This window comes from Loa loa (genome assembly GCF_000183805.2).
Source record: "Loa loa unplaced genomic scaffold supercont3.110, whole genome shotgun sequence".
Lineage (NCBI taxonomy): Eukaryota > Metazoa > Nematoda > Chromadorea > Rhabditida > Onchocercidae > Loa > Loa loa.
Window position 1 is genome coordinate 38704 of NW_018108290.1, and position 20626 is coordinate 59329.

Sequence of the window (20626 nt, forward strand, 5' to 3'; positions counted from 1 at the left end):
CAATCTTTCATGACAATTTTGGATATAATATGCTGCATTATGGATAACAATAGTTGTCAACTGCATTTTCCAGGTAACTGCAACGGAAGGAGCGCCAGTTGAACGAGCCCGTTCTTGGTGTCACAGCATGAATGTGCCGTTTTTTCGACTTTCTGCACCACTGCATAAAGATATCCCCATGGATACGCGGGATGACACTGATATAGCACGTATGATGTGGGATTGTGTGCAGTATTGCAATACGATGCGTTGTGAAATGGAAAAACTACGTGAACTTCTCAGAAAGGTTTGCCATTGCTACAGAGATATTGATAATATCACGAAATAAAATTTAAAAATCTCCCAGAGCATTTAATTGCGTCAACTCTAAAGTTTATCCTCTCCATATCGAAATATTTTTAAAACTTGTAAGGGAATTATGTTCAAATTTAGAACTGAAAATCGATCATCTTTCAGTTGATGCACATTCAATGCAGAGACCAAGAAAAAGTCACACTTTATTAATTCGTATGAATCTTAACATAATGTACTTGATACAGAAGGGAATATGTTTAAGAATTGAAAAATAATTCAGTATTTGTTGAAGCTGGGGCCGTCTTGGCGCCGACGGCACCTTTTCGAAACCGGCAAAAGTGAAAATGATACAGAATTGTAAATGACGGATCGTTCGGGTTTGCTGTAATTGAGCAGCCATTTAACCTGTGTATATTTCGACTCTCATTTCATACATCGAAGTCTGAGTATTTGTTCGTTGATGTCAAGGATCCAGTAGTTAATGGACCAGGTTTGAACCACCGAAATAAATTCACTTCTTAACTCATTTTTTTTATCTCTACTCCATTTCATATATATTGTTGTGATGTTCACAAAAATTTATTTTTTATTGGTGGCGTTCAGTCCGGACATAAGCACTGTGCTAAAACGGGCTGTGGTTGTAGCAGACAATGTTTTTGTTCATTTGACTTCTAAAATTCATCTTAACTTTTTTGAAAAGTTCAGATCTAGGATAAACCATCTTAAAAGAGCCTTATTTCTAGAGGTTTTACCAGGCTATTTTTCTTGGATTTTCTCAGTATTTTTACATGATATTGCAGATTTACGTTTATCCGTGCTAGTCATTTCTATTGTTTTTCCTTATATTACGTTGTTTTAGTTTTAATGAAGTTTTTGTTTTCAAAAAGAAAAGATTTTTGTAGTATTTGATTGTTCTTATAATCACTCAATCCATTGGCCTCGTTTATTTGTTCCTTCACTTTCTGTATTTACTGATGGAGTCATTATTTATTGGAAGCCATTTATGAAATAGCTGCAAGTGCATTCAAATGTTTTTGTAATAATTGTTTGCGTTATTTTGAAATTGGTTCAAGTGGAAACAGAAATGTAATGTATTATCTCATTATCATGAGCTTCTATTATCTGCATTTTATTTACCGGGCGCAGAGGAATTTCAGTCGATACAAAATTTCCTTGGTTGTTTGTTGACATTTTGGCTGAACGATGAATTCCGGTCTTCTATTGTCGCATTGTACTATACACTTCATTATTTGTGATAATATTACGCCTAAAGTTATTTTCAGACTATTTGAGCCGGGAATCAGGTATTCCCTGGTAATTTTTTGTATCTCAAATTCTCTTCATAAACAGGTTTTTTATCATATAAGTATTTTTCTTCGTATGGGAACTCCTTTTGCTCCTGTATATTTTTCTCCACGGTGGATTGAAATTTTTTATAAAGTCTAACCATAAATTTTTTGAGTTTTGAAAAATTATCCAACGTGTGATATATCTTGAACTATTATTACTTTAACATATTTCTCTTGAATTTTCGAGAGTCTTATCTTTTATGTTCGTGGGCGTTATCGCTGTTGTTTATTGCTAGTTTCACCGCATGAAAAAAATTCTGCTTAAATTGGGTTTAATAGTTATCATATTATGGTCCATAAAATTAATTAAGAGTTTTTCCAGTGGTGATCATTTTCTTGCACTTCTTTGTGTGAAAAAGGCTGATGCAATGCAACCTTCTCTTCGTTGTAGTGTGAACTGCTTTTAATCTTCGATTAAGTAGTTTTTGAAGTGATTTTTTTTATTGTTGTGGCAGATGTATTCTTGTCGAAAGAATATTTGTATTTTTTGTTTTAATCTGTAAATGAAGATCTATTTTTTTCTAAATATCTTGTGATGTGGGCAAATGCTGTAAGTCTGGAATGGATAAACTAAGTAAGGTTAGTTATGAATATCTTGTCAAAAAAAACTGAGAAACCGTTATGATGTTTGTTACAGGTGAGTCGTTGGCTGACACCGATTAGACGTAGTGAAGGAAGTTGTAAGTCATTGTCAAGTCAGAGAAGCCATCGGAGATTTGTTAGTGTTGCCATGTATATCCATAAATAAGCATTTGGGTACAAGTTTTCAACCATGTACTTTTGGAACTGGGTTTTTTTGTCTTCTTTCTGAAGGGCTTTGTCAGGAATTTACCTATGCCGTTGTGGTTTATGCCATTCGACCTCCCTCTTAACATAGCATTCAATTGCTGCGTACCATAGATTGACGTTGTATCAAATGCTAGTGGTGATTGATATGTTGTGACCTCCCTACTTTAGTGCAGCTTCTCTCTTTTCATAGCAGCAGTAGGGGGTTGCACGCAGTATGCACTATCTCATCTTATTGATATAAATGTTGCCCTTTTGCAAAAGCTCCTTCAGCGACTTTTTTCTAGTTTAGTTGATGCATATCCGTCGATTAATTTCTTTCAGTCCCATAATTATGGCTCTATGTAATTGGGTTATATTATTAGTTCTTGATTCTGTTGTTATATTTCGTTATATCGCTTGTGAATGCAAAAAGAAATGCAAGGGGTATAATGAGAACAGATTGTTTACCATTTGGAATTCTCTCTCAACGTTCTCTTGGGCAAGGCTCTCCGTAGATTTACAATTTGGCTATTTTGAATCACTTAAACAGATATAATCTAAAATAATCGATTCATCTAACATCTACTCGATAATTCAATTACCGAGAGAATAAGAGCATGAAGAAGAAAGGACTCTTCGCAGTGTTTTTTCCTAGCAACTTCTAACAACCAACCATTCCAGATGGGCCTCATTTTTGGTGGATAATATCCGGGAAGGCATTCATCCGCTTTAACGGAGGAAATTTGGAAATGTGTGATATTCTACGAGCCTGCTGTATATGTATTAGTCATATCCTATAATCACCATAAATGCAATAAGCAAACAGGTTCATTTAATAGGTTAGTCTCCCCTGTCCTTTATTTCCTCTATTTTGTGTCACTCATTATTTCTCCTAACCCTGCGAACTCCTGTTGCTATCCATGATTCCTCTGCATTTCGGGTGTACATAAATTTTGTTCATAATCCCTCCTCTAATGATACCCCAGTGTTCGGAATACTCCTATCTCACCAATAGAATCAAGCAAAGAATCTAAACAACCTTTATATTACAATTGGGCCACAAGAATATTTTCCATTATTTTGCAGGTTAATGTGTATTTGTAGGACTATTTACATCCTAGTGCAAGTGAAGCGAAATGAATGATTTTTTTATGTTGAACTTTTCAAATTATGCATTAGTCCTTCGTTCTTCAAGGCACTTCTTCATGTATTTTTCTCAGCTTAAGTTTGAAGCAGCATTGTGAAGTTCGGTGTAAGTTCTGGTTGCCTGATGAGACTAACGCTTCTGGAACCTTTTTCTTGCCTGGCACTCAGATGTTTTTTTCTTGTCATATATCTTTCTTGCACTTAGTGTCTCTTGTATTTTGAGGATTTTTAGAGTCTTTCAGTGTTTTCCTGGAATAGCAAAATGAATTGAATAGTCTCCAAGACATTTGCTGTAGAGGAGATTGAGGAACGTTTAGTTTTTTTTTCTGGTTTTTCGACTTCATAATAACAATAATATATATGTGTAAGATGAAGGAAAAGCAGACTTCATTTCCCTTCAACCAAAATCAATATTACTATTTATGCATGTGTGTAAAGATGAGTAGTTTGAAAGCGTTAAGACCTTAGTTCCATTTTAGCTAGCCAGTTAGGCTGTCTATCTGTCGCACTATTATCACAACACACTTCTCTCCGCACTTTTTCAGCACTATGAAATAATTTATTGTATGGGAAAAGAAGTTCTGTCTTCTTGTCCCTAACTTTTCTTTTGTTCCCCCATCGTTTTGAAAATTTAGATCGTGAGGTTTTTGGATTCCTGTCACGATCCTTCAAGTTTCCATATTTTACAGAATTTTAAAAAGTTATAAATTTTTATTTCAAGTCTTTCTTTGTATAGTTTCTTGAGCAGCATGTTAATTCTGGAGTGTCAGTATCCACCTCTGATGTTTGCCCTTATCAGTATCCATTTTTCAATCTGCAATTACATATCCCAAATACGGCCGTGCTCAAGAGGATAGAAAATGCCATGAACAGGCAGCAAGTGCACATGTCATGTTACGCTCCGCACCTGTCACATACCCTTTGCACATGTCACACATCTCATTTCGATGTGCAAAAAGATGCAATGGCTTAAGCAAATATGCTACCTGAAATATTTTTGAAATGTAACAATATAAGTTCAGTCTAATTTGTTAGCCACAATTCTATGCAGACCAGTAACATGTGATAAATTGTCATGCGTTTTCATTCCATACAGTTATTACGATTTTCCACGCATGGCTCCGAAGTGTTCAAATGCGCCGGACACAAAATGCTAAATTGCATTTGGAGCTTATAAACTAAGACTGATGAATAATAAACGCAACAAAGTACTGCACTACTACAATGACTTTCACTATCTGGAAAATATGTTAAATTATATTAGATATCAGAAAGTTTTACTTGAGGCCTTGAGTCTTTCCGTTCTTTGACATCAATCGTCAGCTCATCATCCTGATTAGAGATCAGAGATTCACAACGTTTCTGCTAGTTACCGCAAGAAGTAACAGCGTGATACTTCTGGAGGTCATGTTGTCTTTGATCTTTTCTTGATTGTTTGTTATTGAGCTAGTTTTATAATAAAATAATGGAAGTGCAAAAATGAAAAATGCTGAATTATAGACTTAAAGAGTTGAAGCTTTTATTCATTTCTTACTCCTTCTGTCCAAATAACTCCATCGACTCTTCAAAAGCCATTCCTCACATGTGTTGTTAAACTTGTGCTTGTTAACAAGATTTGTTCAACAGCGCAAAAATTAAGGATTTCGACGTTTCGTTTTCTCACATGCAAACTAATTTTTAGCATTTGCCACAGTCTTAATCCAAATATACAAATCGAATGGATTTAATAAAAGTTTTGCTTCATTTTCTTGTTTTACCAGTCCTCATTGGATTATTTTTCAGTTTGGTAGCATTGTTAATTTCAAAATATTTCTATTGTGCATCAAGCATCAAACAGTTTGTTATCGTTTTGCTAACTTAATTTCTTCCTTTCCACTGTACGAGATCTCAAACTTTTAGATTAATTTAAGGGGCCACTGCGCTTTTTCATGTATATAATCTTTCGAAATCTAATGGATTTGGAAGTGAATCACGAAATAACACATTTTTAATATCTGAATCGTTAAATTTAAATATGTTTTTCATGGATTTTTACAGGACAAAAGCATTGTAGCGAAAAAGTAATGGAGAGACAGAAGTAATTTGTTTATGCATAATATCAATTCCCATTCAGTTTAGCCAAGTTTCACTTCTCTTGCTATCTTGCTATTCTCTAAGCAAAAACATGAAGCATTTATCGGCTTTACTAAATTTGAATAATCATGGATTCATTGCTTCTCAGAAAACCGTGTTAAATTCTCCGGTATGGGATTAACGTTTACAGTTGAAATTTCGATAACTAATAAAAACTGGTCCTACTTATTATAATTTCAGATAATCCCTGATTTGCACTTTAATACACTGCTTTCAAAAAGTTCCATTTGTTTAATTCCTTGTAGAACCTCGCCGAACGATATTTTGAACAGTAATGCGAAGCATACTGTCTCTGGAATCTCATGCATTTCTGAAGTTTTTTTTTGTTTCCCTCTGTATTTAATGAACTGTAATGGTTCTAATTAGTCATTTGTTCTAGTCGCTTAAATGTTTCATTTAATCTTGTTTGAATCAAATATTATCTTTATCTAAAGTGAAGATTTACATATTCTGGTTATTTTGTTTTTTTTTTTTGTGTTGCGTATCCAGATTTGTTTGGAATCTGTAAGCTTCAATCTCGAAAATGTATGAAGCAAACATTTCTGCAAATTGAAGAAATTTTTTGAAAAGAAAAGTAATACATACAATGGTGCTGATACCTCCTTTCATAATTTACATTCGTTTGTCCTTTCGTTGGTTCATTATTCAGTTAGCGTTTATTCTGGATTTAGATTAGTTTAACCATTCCTAAAAGGGTCAAATTGTGAAAAAATTGGAGATGTATGCAATAGTTTCTGGAATTTTATAGAAACTTATATCAATTATGAGTTATGATTGCAAAATTTCAAGGGGAAATATAGCAAAAGTTGCTCGCAGAATCTTGGACATGGTTGACATTTGAAAATGAAGCTTTTAGCACCGCCCTCCTAAACGCATACAGTATCCCTTATTGTATCAGTTTGCTTATTTTTATGTAAATCAGACGAGATTAACATTTTATGTGCTTGATCGGTTTTTTGCTTTGATTTCAAGTCATAACTTCAATCTTAATTTAAAAATCAGTTTTAATTCCGTTGTATTACACAAAACTTTCCTTCAAAATGTTTCGATTTTTCAGATGGTGGATGTTATTTGTTGCATCGAGCAGTTATTTTCAACTTTTAATCCTCCTTCTCCCGTCCCCCTTTCCCCCGTCCCGCCCGAATTACTGGTTTTCATGATATCCTGCTCAAAATCGATAGTTGACATAATACTGTAGTTGTCACCGTACCTTTTTCTGGACTTGCCTTTTTTAGTTAGCTCTAGTGACAACTTCTTTGTGTGATAACCTTAATTTTATCCTAAAAAGAAGGGAGACATGGAGTAGAGGACTAGAGAATAAGCAAAAAATGATTGATCACACAATCTCCTCGTAACAGTACCAGACCGTTTTGCCCACATGTTTCTTAGAAGCCGGAGCTCTTCTGGTCCTCAGTGTTTGTGATTTCCTATGATTATTTTAATTCCTCTTATCAAAGGATAAAGGCGAAAAGGTCAATTCATTTTTCCCGAACTTCATGAGCACTTCGATTCTTTATTAAAAAAGAAAAAGTTTTCGAACATTCAAACGTTTCGGATATTTTTAAAAGCTCTTTTAAAAGTGACGAGCCATGACACTGAGCGGTCATTGTTGGTTCACCTTCTGTTAGCCCAAGACAGAATCTCCTTAACAAATTAAATGATTTGATATCAAACCGCAAATACTTACCATTACTAACACACATGTTGTTTATTCCTATATTCATTTACCCAAATCATTTATATTACTTCGAATGAAATTTGTGTATCGATAACGATTTTGTTGCTCCCTATCCATTTTTAGTTGAATTCAACTAAATTCAACCGTATTTTTATAACATCTAACCATGGTTTCCATTTATGAAAATAAACCAACTTTGTAAATTAAATTTCGTAACGGTTTGGTGTCGAATGCTATTTAGCTGTAAGTTAGCATGCGGCACACAGAATGAGACATTCATGGGTGAAAAAATTTTTTAAAATTTGAAATATTACATCCGACTAAGTGAAATATCTCGAAGTATTTTTGCTGTTCACTAACGAATATTTATATAATAACGGGTCAAAATGACATAGCAGCTATCGAATAAAATATCTATATGACCTAAATCATGGTAAGAAGGCACGCATCGAAATTTTCCTATGAATTGTTTGGCTTCTAAATGGATTGATTCGGATATTTCAAAATTGTTTCCGTTTTTTTACCCCCTGCTGATCGAAAATGTATCATCACACATATGTTTGCTGTGCAAATCACTGTTCTGTCTACTATTCGTAAAAATAATACAAGTTGGTTTCTGAAAAACCAATAATTGCCCTTTGTTCTACCAATTTAATATTTCCAATGGAATGAGAATTCCATGATCAGTTCACTTTTTTCTCTGCAAGCATTATCAAGAGATTGGGATCATGCATGAGACTAAGCTGCTGTCTTCAATTAAAAATAACATTACTAGAAGAAGGGTTCATTTTTACTTGCAGTTTACCGTTCGAACTCATCAATTAGAAACTGGAACAGCGAAAAGTGCCTCTGTTAGTTAGCTGTTTTAGGGATGATCTCGACGATTTGCTGCTCGGGATGCTTGCTGGGTTAAATTGAAACTTTCCATTCCTATATCTTAACCCTTGACAATCCCATTCTTCAGCAATAAATTCATCAATTAAACTTTTTTTAATTTTACTGAATTTTCTGCTGAAGATTTTTGAAATTTTTTCCCAACTGAATTCTGAAGATTTCGAAATTTTTAATTAATGTCTTCACTTCACTTCAACGTCTTCACTTCAACGGATCTTGAATTTGAACTTCCAAATTGTGAACAACAACTTGTCTCCTTTTACTTTAATCCTGCATGCTTTGCTTTTTTGAATTCAAAATCTCAAAATTAAAGCAATTATAAATTAAATTGTGGTTATTATATGGCAAGTTTACAATATTTTACTATCTAAATGTTTTGTTCAAATATCATCTTACATGTGGCTAATCTTCCTTGCATGTTCAGTACTTCTACACCAAACTTCTACAGTCTGTTTCAATTAGCATCGTATGAGCGGTTAGTTTGAAATTTGTTGGTAAATTTGGTAAAAAGGAAATTAGTAGTTTGTGATGATTTCTACTGTAGTTTCCAACTGTAGAAAAACACTTGGTTTTTCGAACTATTAGTTTTCGTTTTTTTTTTTTTTAATTCTAAAAAAAATTTCTAAATATTGCTATAGAAAATATAGGCAAAAGCGAAGATAGCGAAGCATGCCGCAGCAAATAGTAAAATTAGTACACTGTAAGTGACTGCATAAATTACAAAGCGTGCACAAGTTTCCAGTATTCGCAGGTTCCTTCGTAATATTCTGCGAAGGCCATTGCGGAATTGGAATTTTCGTTTAGTGACCTCCAAATGTTGGAGTTTTTCTCGTCGGGATTTTTTGCCACGCCGAGACATCACTTGTAATTTAAGACGTTGTGCGACCATTAGGAAACTAAATTAATCATAACAGCAAGAAGTAATGGGTGGATTATGAGCATTTCGTATTTTGTTTGATGAATTGCCCCCATTGTATGCTATTTGCAACAGCAGATCATTATATATGCGTCTTGAATACATTTCTAGAACGCAATTTATTGAACCAGAAACGAAGGTTATGAAAATTTTCGTTTGTTAATGTCCAACTCATAATTCGGAACTTTAGTTTAAAGTCTTATGGTGTGAATTTCACTTTTCTTGGAACCAAAATGTATTAAGATTTATCCAAGTACGCCTTGATGAAAGAAGGTCCAGTTTTGACAATACCGCCCATCTAAGCCAGTTAGTTTTGCTTTTTAGATGCGGTTAGGTTATTTCCAGATTTCCCATGTTCACCAGGACTGATGTAATCCCAGTGGCTCTTCCTTCCTATATTCGCTGGACTTCAAATTCTATGTCTTATGGCCTTTTCGTGTCATTTCTTTTTCACTTTGGTTAGGATTTCATCATGACATCCTTTCAACTACTGTGATATCCACGATGGATGATGTGTCGTTTTGCAATGCTTCCACTGTTCCATTTCTGTAATTTGTTTATATTAGATTCATTGCAGCTGATGGCCAGTTGGTTTCTTCCTAATAATTACATAAGCATCATTTCCTATCAGTTGATGATTCCTCAGTTCTTGTCCAGATATAATTTTTATGTGATTCCTGATCCTGTGTTATTAATCTTTTCAATAATATTCCAATAATATTCTTTTAATCTTCTTTTTTTCGGTAGCATCATATTTTTAGCCACAGATAGTTTGTTTCTTTTCTTTGCCTATCCCTCTAGCAAACGTCATCCGATATAACTATAACAATCGGATGACATTTGGTTCCTTTTTATTTAATTTCAGTAATTCAGGAAGGGAATAAAGCGCAGATGCAGATGAAATTTTTTAAATTTGTGAAATTGGCAAGGAAGAAGCATTGATGAGCTCTGGCATGCCAATAGGGTAAGCGAAAGCAGCCTATTGTTGAGCTGAGTTTGAATGAAGGAGTTAAAATGATTTTGTTGGCTGTGGAAGTGAAGTACATTTATGGCTAAGCCTGCGGTTAGAAAAAAAAGAAAGGTTGGTGGAAAACTTTTTCAAGGATGAATCCTTTCATCGGTCAATTTGGCGATGTCCAAATGTATGGAAGGATAGACTCTGTAGGCTCTGTACATTAAAGTATCCTCTGTGCTATGTTTGCACTTAGCATCATTAAGGACCTGGTCCTAACTTGCTATGCAGCTTTTAGATTTGCCGTAATAGACAAAAAAAGAAAAAAGAGAAAAAAAGTTGTTTATGGCAGCAACAAAGCTCCTGTTCCTATGCAGTAGTTCATTTATTTGCACCATCAGGATATCAACGTAGATGCCATTTTGGTCTTCGCTGACACTGTCGCCAAAGTTCCAAATAAAATGAACATTTTTAATTAATTGGCAAAGACTTATTGAAGTGAGTGTTGCTCACATTACCATTCATATTTCCCCCGATAAGCTATATCGCCTCAATTTAACCCACTGAGATTCCTATTCTTTGCACGTTTTTTTTTTCCTTTTGATTGTGATGATGAAAAATGAATTTCACGAAGTGTGCTACATTGTTATTCAAAGTTAGTTTATTCTTCTAATGATTACATCTTAATACCTTTATTTCTAATTGTTTGATTGAAGCGTTCAACAAACAGCTCTTCTATTCATATTCATTCGGATTTCAAGCTTATTCTACACTTTTAAAGTATTCTTTCAAAACTTAATTTGGAAATATCTGGAAATGAATTCTTCTTGAATAAAAGTAGTACAGATATATCTAGCAAACAATGAAGTCTATATCGATAAGCAGTCGATCTTTGCTTTACTGCTGGCCAGTTGAAAATACCTTAACCAGGAATAATAATTTCTTCTTAAACAACAACAATCAATAGTGCGATGATGGCTGGTAGCACAGATATTTGTTCCGAGAATCTCCCTTTTGTAATTAGATCTAACAAAGCCTTCACATTTTTTTATTAACGGAAATTTTCATTTGACGTCGAATGTACATCATATATGCTGTTGGTATTATTAATAAAAGTCCACTCTAAAGTCCATTCCTGAATCTTGCTCCTTCATTGTCTTTATCCTTATATGTTGCATTTTGTTATTTTTTAAGTCTTGTTTTGAAAACTAGTTCTGGAGAAACTGACGGTAATGATGACAAACGCAGTTACATGAACCGCTACAAACGGCTACATAACTTCAGCAAAATTGATAATGCTTAAAAATAAAGTTGACTGATTTTACAAAATATTTTTCAGGAAATTTCTGAAAAGAGAAACTGAATTGTCGGAACTTGTTTATTCATATTACACAATTTCAACTGTGCTCCATATCATAAGGTGAAAACGAAGCTTCTAGAAGATCTCGCTCCTTTTTATGCGGAAAAGGTCTGAAGATTCCTTATGGGTAGATTTGCCCTAGGAACTTTCTACATTTCATTTTCCTTACAAACTACTTAACTATTGACAAAGCTAATCAGCATATTTGTCACTTGCTTTTGCATAAATGCAACTTTGCAACCTTTGAACATAATTAGTTTACACCCTCTTCCAAATCTTGGCTACACCGAAGCCTACAAATTCTTTGCTGACTGCGTTTTGTTTCGCTGACCAGAGGCCAAATTTCAGAAGTGTAAGAGACCTTTACATAACTGACCTTTACATAACCTTTACATAACTTTTATATTGAAAATAACTTCTTATGAATATGATAGGATTTTTGAAAAAAATGTACAAATTCAAATGAGTTACAAAAATTTGGTTGGTTCGAAACGTACTATTGAATAGATCATTTATTTTTGCTGAAAAATGGTAACATTAGAATAACATATTGATTAGATAGAGCTAATCGTAATGTAGCATTTTTTACAATTACATATTAGATTTCAGTAAATTCATTGTTTATTACTATGTGATGCACAATAATTTGTATTAAGTTACTAGGTAGGTTCCATACCTAGTTTTATTATTAGGAATGAGCAAGTTTGCTTTCGCTGGAGAGTATTGACCACAAGTAATTATCTTCTTTCTATTGCACTTACATATCGATCGATATGTTCCATTTAAAAACTCTCTGTTGTTTTGTTCCCATATTCAGTTTTGCTGATTGTTATTTAGTACCTTAGTTTGTCAGCTTCCACTTTTTTTCTAAATCTTCTATTAAGAGTTTCTTTCTAAAGTTCTGAAAATAACAAGTTAGTTGAGACAATCCCTTGCACATTTTATTAATAACAGTATTTCTTTATTTTTTCATTTACAGTGTCTCATTGAAATAATTTTGAAACTCTGAAGTAATTTTAAGAATTTTAAATGAAACTTAATGATTGTTTTTCTAACAGATAATGTTAATTATAGAGACCTTTTGAAATAATCGTTGTAAATTGCGGGCTAAATAGAAAGGTGTTGCAGATAAAGCTTGATATCGTTTCTCGCTTATTTTGGTTGCAATAAGCAATTCCTTTCAAAGCCAGGACTTAAATGAATTTCGGAAAAATTCTGGGAAAATTCGTGTGAACACCTTATCAGTTCTGCCGATATTATTAAGACTTATTACGAGTTGCAGCAAATCTGAGTTTTTTTTTTTCGATGAAATTTGAATTTGCTCTGCTGCTGTTATTAAGCAGTATCACAGGTACACTGCAGGTCAGTTATTTTACGCCTCAATTTTTAAGTATAAGATTGATTGATAAAGTGTTTTCTGAAAGACTTTAATAAGATACAACATAAGTATTGTTTTTGAAGTCCTAGAAAAATGATGCGAACAATGTAAGAAGAACAAAGGTCAATAATTTGTGAAGATTGAAATTGAAATTTATGGGATGGGAATTTATCTTCACCAGTGTTTTGAAGATATGCGATTATATAACATTGGTGAAGTGTTTCATAAATATCTTGGATGAATGGGCATGGACATTATATGAATTGAAAGATAATGTTGTTACAATCAACGAAAATCAGTGTGAGCATCTAAAGCAGCTCGATTTATGTATCAAAGTAAGCCTTCATTGCTTTTTTCTCAACCGGATCCTCCGAGAATGTATCTTAAAACTGAAAAGACACAGTATTTATTGTCCCAGAATTTTTAGACTGACGACCTCTTATATTTTTTAGGCTGTTCACATTTTGTATATGATATATAGCAGTAGCACGTATTATCTGAGTTTTAATCTAGCAATTAATGAATAAATTTTTGAAAATTCCCAGAAAATGTTATTTTCCTAGGGTAAAAGAGTACACGTGAGTGATAAGCTTAGAGCAATAGTCCTAAACCTTTGGTCTCCGGATCACAAGTGGTCCGCGATGCTGGTAGCCCAGTGATTAGAAAACAAGCGGAGGCTGTTTTATTTTGTAATGTTACGCTAAGTTTAACTGATATGTTAAAATTTTTCATATCAGAGTTTGTTTCCAAAAGAGTTTATTATTTTTGAGCCTTGTGGTTCATGCCACAAACAAAAAAACCAAAGCAGTCTTTGGTCAAGAAAAGGTTGGGAACCATAGGCTTAGAGACTATGCTCAAACAAAATTTTTCCAAGTTTGTTGCAAAATTGAATATTTACTGCATGTGAAAAATGAGTAAGGGTACAGAAAGATCAGTTAACCCACTAAATTAGGTGAAGAATATTAGTGAATTGCAATACCAACAAGAAGGATTCTGCACCTAATTAATTATGTGATACAATGGCAAAGGTAGAGTAATTATCCCACCCTGTACATTCAAATGCAATTGCCTTTAATTCCACGTTTATGATCCATTGTCCTAAATTCTAAATTGTTCATAAGAGAATAAAGGAGTATGGAAGGTCAATTTGCCATAGCTGTTGAATATTCTTAAAAGTTTTTTCCTTCTGTGATAGCATCGGCAACACTCCAAATTTCCATAAATAACATGTTGCACTAATTTGTAATTTGTTCCTGTTTTCAAATTTTCAATCGTATCATAAGCTATCTTGATTTACGAACAAAACTGTGAAGAAAGAATGTGTTCAGTTTGAAACACTTTGTTGGTTACTGCAGAAGGCAGTGCGGAAAATCATCCGGCTCGGTATAACATGCTCGTAGTATGCATAAGTGCAGAGGATAACTCAAATGTTTTGTAACTTCGTTAGGGAATTTGTTAACAGCTTTTATTGCCCGTCTATAAAAAATGAAAGAAAAAAGAATTTCACACTTAGCAATTAGACTAATCTAAATTATTTATTGAAATATATACGACTGAGTGATAGACAAAATTTACATAATTTTATTCGTTAAATTTGGAAGAGTGTTATTTTAATTGAAGCCATCAATTGGATAGGTAATTTATTCGCTCCACATTGAACAGGCTAACATCTGGTCTTTACGAAGAAGAAAATAGAAATAAACATAGTGAATCTTTGTTCTGCCATAAAAAAATTCAAGCGGAAAAGGAGCCTGCTATTTCAGTTTTGTGACCTAAAATGAAAACGCAAAAGAATTGTGATTATGGGATATTTCATCTCGTTATTAGGGTGGAAATTTTTCAGGATGCTGGACCAGTTAAGCATGAATGCGAACATAATGAAATTGTTGCTGCTTCAAACACAGTAAGCGATCTGTTGATACATCGAAAAAATTCAGGCAGCTTTTTGAAGAGTTATTATCTTTTGACATATGCTTGTTCACAGGTTAGTTACTTGGTTTTTGGAGCCATTTGGGTTGTTTCTGTGAGAGAGATTACAATATCATGGGCAACCACTTAAGTGAATTCTTTCCATATAAAAAAAAAAAATCATTCATTTATTTTCTGAAATACTAACTTTTATTTTTCAACAGACTTTTTTCATTCCGTATCAGATAAGTTTTCCGAAGTTTTGAATTTAACCTGCTTCCATTTTGGTTTCTACTATGTTTCTAATAGATTTAATTAGCACTTTTTTTTACAGGAAGGACAGGAAATACTAAGGGAACATCGTGAATGTTTGGCGGAAGAACGAATTGGTGAAATGACACTCAGCGCTGGAACTTACTTGTCCGAAAAGTTTCTGGAACATCCCGATGATCAGGTTAGCATTTTATGGATCAGCTGTTTAAGATTGCAGCAGAGTTGGTAAAAGAAAGAGATCCATGCAGTAGCATGTCAGTAACTTCTACCTTTCACTTAATTTAATTGTCAGTTCGATAAAAAAGTTCTGCTCATCAGTTCGTAATCGATCATCTTTCAGGTTTGCCAAGAAGTAAACAATAAATTGCAAGAATATATCAATGCAATGAAGGGAATTTGTCGATCAGAAAGTGCACAAGTAATCATGTGTAAAAGCTTGAGAAATATGTTCAAGGTTTTATATTTAATATTTGTGGTAGCAAATTTTCTTATAAAAGGAGGGGAAACTATTTTTCAACATTTTGATGATTTCATCCGATAATGCGGTCAGAATGTTCGTTTTTTTTTTCAGGGTTTGCATGCAGATAAGTTACATTCTTGCGATTTTGATTGCAATATTCCACAGCTTGACGAAGTAGCTGAGCCAGGACTGTCTTCAGTGGTAGATCATGAGGGTGCAGCTAGTGGAACAGCCGGACAAGATAGCCTGGTTCCTGAAGCAGTCAATGAACATGCTGTTGCTGCAGATGGTACTGCACCGGAAAGTCATTCGTTGAATTCTTCCTCTTCTTCGTCGATATGCCTCATTCACTCCATTTTATTTTTGCTCACGTCCATTATTTTCTCATAGAATCAGTTTGTTTAGGAAATTAGCAGAACCCTCAAGCTTATTTGGTACCATAGGTGCCGCAACTCTTGTTCAGCTAATGTATCACTTGTTCAGCTGTTTAAGCTTATATTTTACACAATAACTATAGATATTTACAGATTCCAGCAGTGAGACATTACGTAGTTGCTCTGAAATTTCAGATTTCAATTCAATTTTTTAAAATATTTTACACCAAGTATACATGTGATAATATGCAACTTGTATATGATGCCCTGCGATCAACGGACGCTTCAAAATGGTGTGCGGCTGATATAACATATAGTTTTTATATTGTGAAGTCACTGTAAACAATGCTTAGAAAATATTTAATTCACATACATCTCTAACTCCACTTTGGATCCGCCATTGCTCGAAAATTAAATTATGGTTAATCCGAAGAAAAGATTGGTACGATCGACTTCAGCCAGCAAAGTTTCCATTAATGATTTTGGAATTCCAAATGGAATGAGAAAGCCGACTACCTCTATCAATTCAAAATGATAGAATTTTTGAAAATGCTTAGCTGATGATTGACTAAATACTACTGAATATGTTTCTACGACACAATTTTTTTTCGAAGTAATGATTCTTAAACTAGAAATAGCTTGTCGAATCATCAAATCAAATTTCTCGATCAGTTTCTCGTTCCGGAACCTATTTATTGCTTTCATCGATTTTAATTTCGTACTTTATGTTCCGTAATTTCCTTTCGGCAATGCAAAATTGACGCCAGACTTCCCACCTTTTCTTTTATTTCCCTCTCAAACTTTTATCATGTTATTTCCCCAAAATTTGTCTCTCCTCTTACTTTCATCATATGTGTTACATTATCCTCAGTTCCATAGATTCCATAGATGATGTGAATGTCCTAGATGTTCCTTATTTTTATCTTATATATAGCTCAACTTTGTCAATCCTGGAAAGAATCCTCATTGCGTTCTTTTCTCACGGGAAAGCCGAAATGAGAAATTTAGGTTCACTTCCTAATATAAATTTCCCTTAACTCATGGGAAGTTTCCCCACAGGGTTCCTCAATACTACACTGCATATTTCCCCGAACAGTATACTGCCATTCGCTTTATACACAAAGGTAATACTTGATTTCTTACCAATCTACTCGCCATCCATAAACTGTAACAAACTATGAGAAGCCTTTTTTTCAATTTGATAGAAAAAAATTGCTTCTTTCCACTGTTTAGGAACAAATCTCATAAATTCCTCATTTTCAGGGATACTTCGGGGACATACTATACTAATATTCATAGTAATTACTTTATTAACCAGATTAATTCCAGATTTCCAAACATTTACAGTTTTTGTCTTCAAGCAATTCTCTCTCAAAAGCACTAATGAAGCACTTCAGTAACTGTAGAAAGATATGAAAAGCAAATTTTAAAACCCTATCTTAAAGTTTTGTCCTTATTGCACCAAATCCAGGCTTGCTTTCAATTTATAGTCATCAGATATTGCTCGCCAATAATAACCATCCAAAACACAAGGTAAAAAATAATATGGGACGCTTCGTATCACCCACCCTTCCGCTCTCCAAAATCCAAAGCGAAACCAATGATATATTTAATGATATCTCCAAACAACATTTGGAGCACCACTAATCACATGAAAATCTCAAAGTAAATACATTTTATTCGTATTAATAATAGTACAATGTCATGAACAAGAGACAACGGAGAGAAGGTTGACTTACTGTATAAGGGATGGCCAAGAAGATTTAGAGAGAACTGTGTTCACCTTTGTATACCACGGTAAAAAAGTATTTTCTTGAAGATGAGGGAATTTCGTAACTATGATGTAAAGGGTCGTAAGGCTAGAACTTATTTAAGTGGTGTGTAAGTATTATACATACGAAACTTTAACCCTAAGGATGGTATAACAAAAATATGAATACGAAGGAACTAAACAAGGAAAGCATGAAATCAGAAAATCTATATGCAAACAGGTGGTAAGTAAAATAAGTGGAAACGCAAAACAATGCGATCGACTAATACCACCGAGATATGGGGAGTGAGGGGAAGGAGGGTAGTAAATACAGTAACTTTAATTATATTATCAAGGATAAGTTCTTCGCAGCAAAGTTGAGACAATAAAGATAACCGGAATGAAAGGAGAAATTAGGGTGGAAGTTTCCGTCATCAACAACAGTTCCAATTAAAAATTGGGCTTAAACATGTTGAAAGAGACTCCCAATCAAAAAGTAGATTGTAACAAATGGAAAAAAAATCTCGTAAAACAAAAAGCAGGAAGTAGTGCGGTTATCTCTCATTTGTTATTCCTTAGGAAAATGGGTAAGTATATTTCCTCTTCAAATGGAAACAAAACCATATTTTTAACAACTAAATATTGATGCATTACTGAACATACAGTTAAGTTATTTTTCTTGATTCTTGATAAACCTTTGGGAGTGGATAAACATAACAGTGGATAGGCAGATTTTCAATTAATTGAACAAATCATTATTTTCAATGCAAAAGTTTGTGCTAGACTAAAAACTGCAAGAAACATAGTGTGAAAAAAGGTACAGAAGCTAGAAACTTATAACTTCCGAACTTTAAGAACAACGTATATGATTATCACATAATGCAGCACAGGGGAAAAAAAAAAAGAAAGGTGTAAATTTATGCTAAAGTATAAGAACGGGATCTCTCGTGGAGCTAAAAACATATTGAAAAGTTCAAGAACCTACATCAGAAAATTTATTGAAACCAATAAGGATAAAACACCAGATACCGAACCATATTTTCTACAGTATAAGTAAAATACTTGGGGTGGTGGTTAATAAGGAAATATAGATTGAAGAAATCAGTCACTGAAGACAGCAGTTCTGCTTCTCCTGTGGTGGATAATAAGCATGTTGGCCAGTAAACGACCCTGGCGTACCACCATACGATTGCTGCGGCGTACCACCCTGATAAGGGCTCTGACGGTTGTCACTCTGAGGGTAAGAGGACAACTCCGTATAACCCTGTTGCTCTTGAGGACACGCTGTCTGTCCCGGTGAACAAAAGGGTTGACTTTGTGGATAAGAGAAATTATTCTGTGGATGGGGAGGATTATTTTGTGGATAAGGCGTCATGTTCTGTGTGTTACCACCCGGAACAAAACCGAGACTTGGATATGATGAGAATGATCCGTCTGCAGTGCCCGCTGGATATGGCCCTTGTGGTATGAACGGAGGTGAAGTAGGTTTTTTGGATGCTTCATCATAAGAAGGCGGTTTGATGCTTTCAAATCCAGTTATTTTCAGAATACGCAGGTGTGTTCCAGTTGGCATACCTGGCATTGGCTGATCGAAATCACCCCACAAATAAATAATTCCTGAAATTCCTCATCGTTGAATTATAGTGCATAAGTATGAATCAGCTTCAAACATGTTGCTACTACAATTACTGAACAACAACAAAAGTCTTTGAGAACAACACATGACAAAAGAGACAGTAAGACATAAATCAACACCACAAATTTTGAAGTTAACCTGAATTCGTAGCTGTAAGGCGTGGTTCAATCAAAGGGATTGGCATTTCTGCAGGAATCTGTTGCCATATGAAAGTTGAAAGATCAAGAAACCAATAGTCAACGAAACGAGATACCGAGCCGTTATAACTGATTTCGCCACCAGCAAGTAAAATGTATCCTGTAAACTCCGAAAATTTTTGTCAAACCGTAAACCAATCTCAAAGTGATATTATAAAAAGATTTATATGGATGAAATGAAAAGGACGAAAAGATTAGCTATCCAACATACCTGCCACTGAATCAATAGCAGCCTGCTTACGAGCACATGGTACACCACGCACAGGATCAGGGCTGCACATCACAGTATGTAACTGATGTTGCCCTGTGATTTCAAGAACGTGAATTCGAGAATGATCGAAATGTCCATCAGGTGACTGGGAAAGAAAATATATTTTCCTGAAGGAAAAAAACGGTGATTAATGTAAAAGTAAACCTCGCCAACATAAAAGTAATGACAGTTTTAATCTTGGGTTTTGTCGTAATGAAGAAGACAAATATGTTGGAAATCGAATATTTGACAATTCTGACAAAACAGGCCGGTTGAAACCAAACTCATTAATTCTACACGGTTCATGTTGAAAAAAGTGAAGAAAGAGAAATCACACCCTTGGCTTAGATAAGCATCATAATAATGGTTGAGGTCTGCCCCTGCGACTGAAAAGGATTCGATTGGGCTGGAAGGCTGCTCGGTAAGACAGTTGATTCGCCAAATAGTAAGGCCAGGGGCAGTTATCAGCACAACTTCAGGTGCATCCTCACGCATCGAAACGATAAACGTATCACTGATTGGTATAAAATTTGACAACAGTGCTCTTGGCTCGCTTTCCAAATTCATCCCATCACGTGTCAAATTAATTCTGTAGAATAATAACTGAAAACAAAACGGATATCTGACTAGGATTGAAAAGACAAAGGAACCTGAACAACAAGTTATTCGCAACTCACTGAGTTTCCTAAGCTATATCGCCCTCAACAGTTCTCACGACTATTTTAATTTCCATGTTTCTTTTGTAACAAAATTTCTAGCACTTTTTTATATCACTCTAGCCTTTTACATCCATTACTCCATATGTTTCTATAACTTCCATTTATCATATACATTTCATTTAAAAAGTAGAGAAAAACAATAACAAACCTCAGTTTGACCATATGTGTTGGCTGTACAAGTAATGATAAAT

General features: G+C 34.3%; 5 protein-coding genes across 5 annotated transcripts in view; 2 read left to right on the forward strand and 3 right to left on the reverse strand.

Moving 5' to 3' along the window:
• LOAG_17664 (phospholipase A2) overlaps positions 1-915 on the forward strand; it is a 5817-nt gene extending 4902 nt beyond the window's left edge. The window contains exon 15 of the mRNA XM_020450327.1: positions 587-915. Within this exon, the coding sequence (XP_020306008.1) occupies positions 587-655 (69 nt within the window). The 3' untranslated portion in view covers positions 656-915. The remainder of the gene's footprint in view (positions 1-586) is intronic.
• Positions 916-4402: 3487 nt separating this feature from the next.
• LOAG_05454 (hypothetical protein) lies at positions 4403-5132 on the reverse strand (the record flags this gene model as incomplete). Its single annotated transcript, XM_003140991.1, is given in 4 exon segments — positions 4403-4543; positions 4839-4919; positions 4931-5003; positions 5092-5132. 4 exon segments carry the CDS (start codon positions 5130-5132, stop codon positions 4403-4405), a joined length of 336 nt encoding a protein of 111 aa, XP_003141039.1.
• Positions 5133-7026: 1894 nt separating this feature from the next.
• LOAG_05455 (hypothetical protein) lies at positions 7027-9042 on the reverse strand (the record flags this gene model as incomplete). Its single annotated transcript, XM_003140992.1, has 5 exons — positions 7027-7117; positions 7239-7334; positions 7893-7984; positions 8061-8118; positions 8984-9042. The coding sequence occupies 5 exons, from the start codon at positions 9040-9042 to the stop codon at positions 7027-7029; spliced, it is 396 nt and encodes a 131-aa protein (XP_003141040.1).
• Positions 9043-11533: 2491 nt separating this feature from the next.
• LOAG_05456 (hypothetical protein) lies at positions 11534-16013 on the forward strand. Its single transcript, XM_020446860.1, has 7 exons — positions 11534-11598; positions 12619-12852; positions 13060-13203; positions 14712-14771; positions 15111-15230; positions 15390-15503; positions 15621-16013. Exons 2-7 carry the CDS (start codon positions 12796-12798, stop codon positions 15897-15899), a joined length of 774 nt encoding a protein of 257 aa, XP_020302846.1. The 5' UTR covers positions 11534-11598; positions 12619-12795; the 3' UTR covers positions 15900-16013.
• A 2293-nt stretch (positions 16014-18306) lies between these two features.
• On the reverse strand, positions 18307-20283 carry LOAG_05457 (hypothetical protein; the record flags this gene model as incomplete). Its single annotated transcript, XM_003140994.2, has 4 exons — positions 18307-19250; positions 19408-19566; positions 19678-19844; positions 20054-20283. The coding sequence occupies 4 exons, from the start codon at positions 20281-20283 to the stop codon at positions 18739-18741; spliced, it is 1068 nt and encodes a 355-aa protein (XP_003141042.1). The 3' UTR covers positions 18307-18738.
• Between the last annotated feature and the right edge of the window lie 343 nt (positions 20284-20626).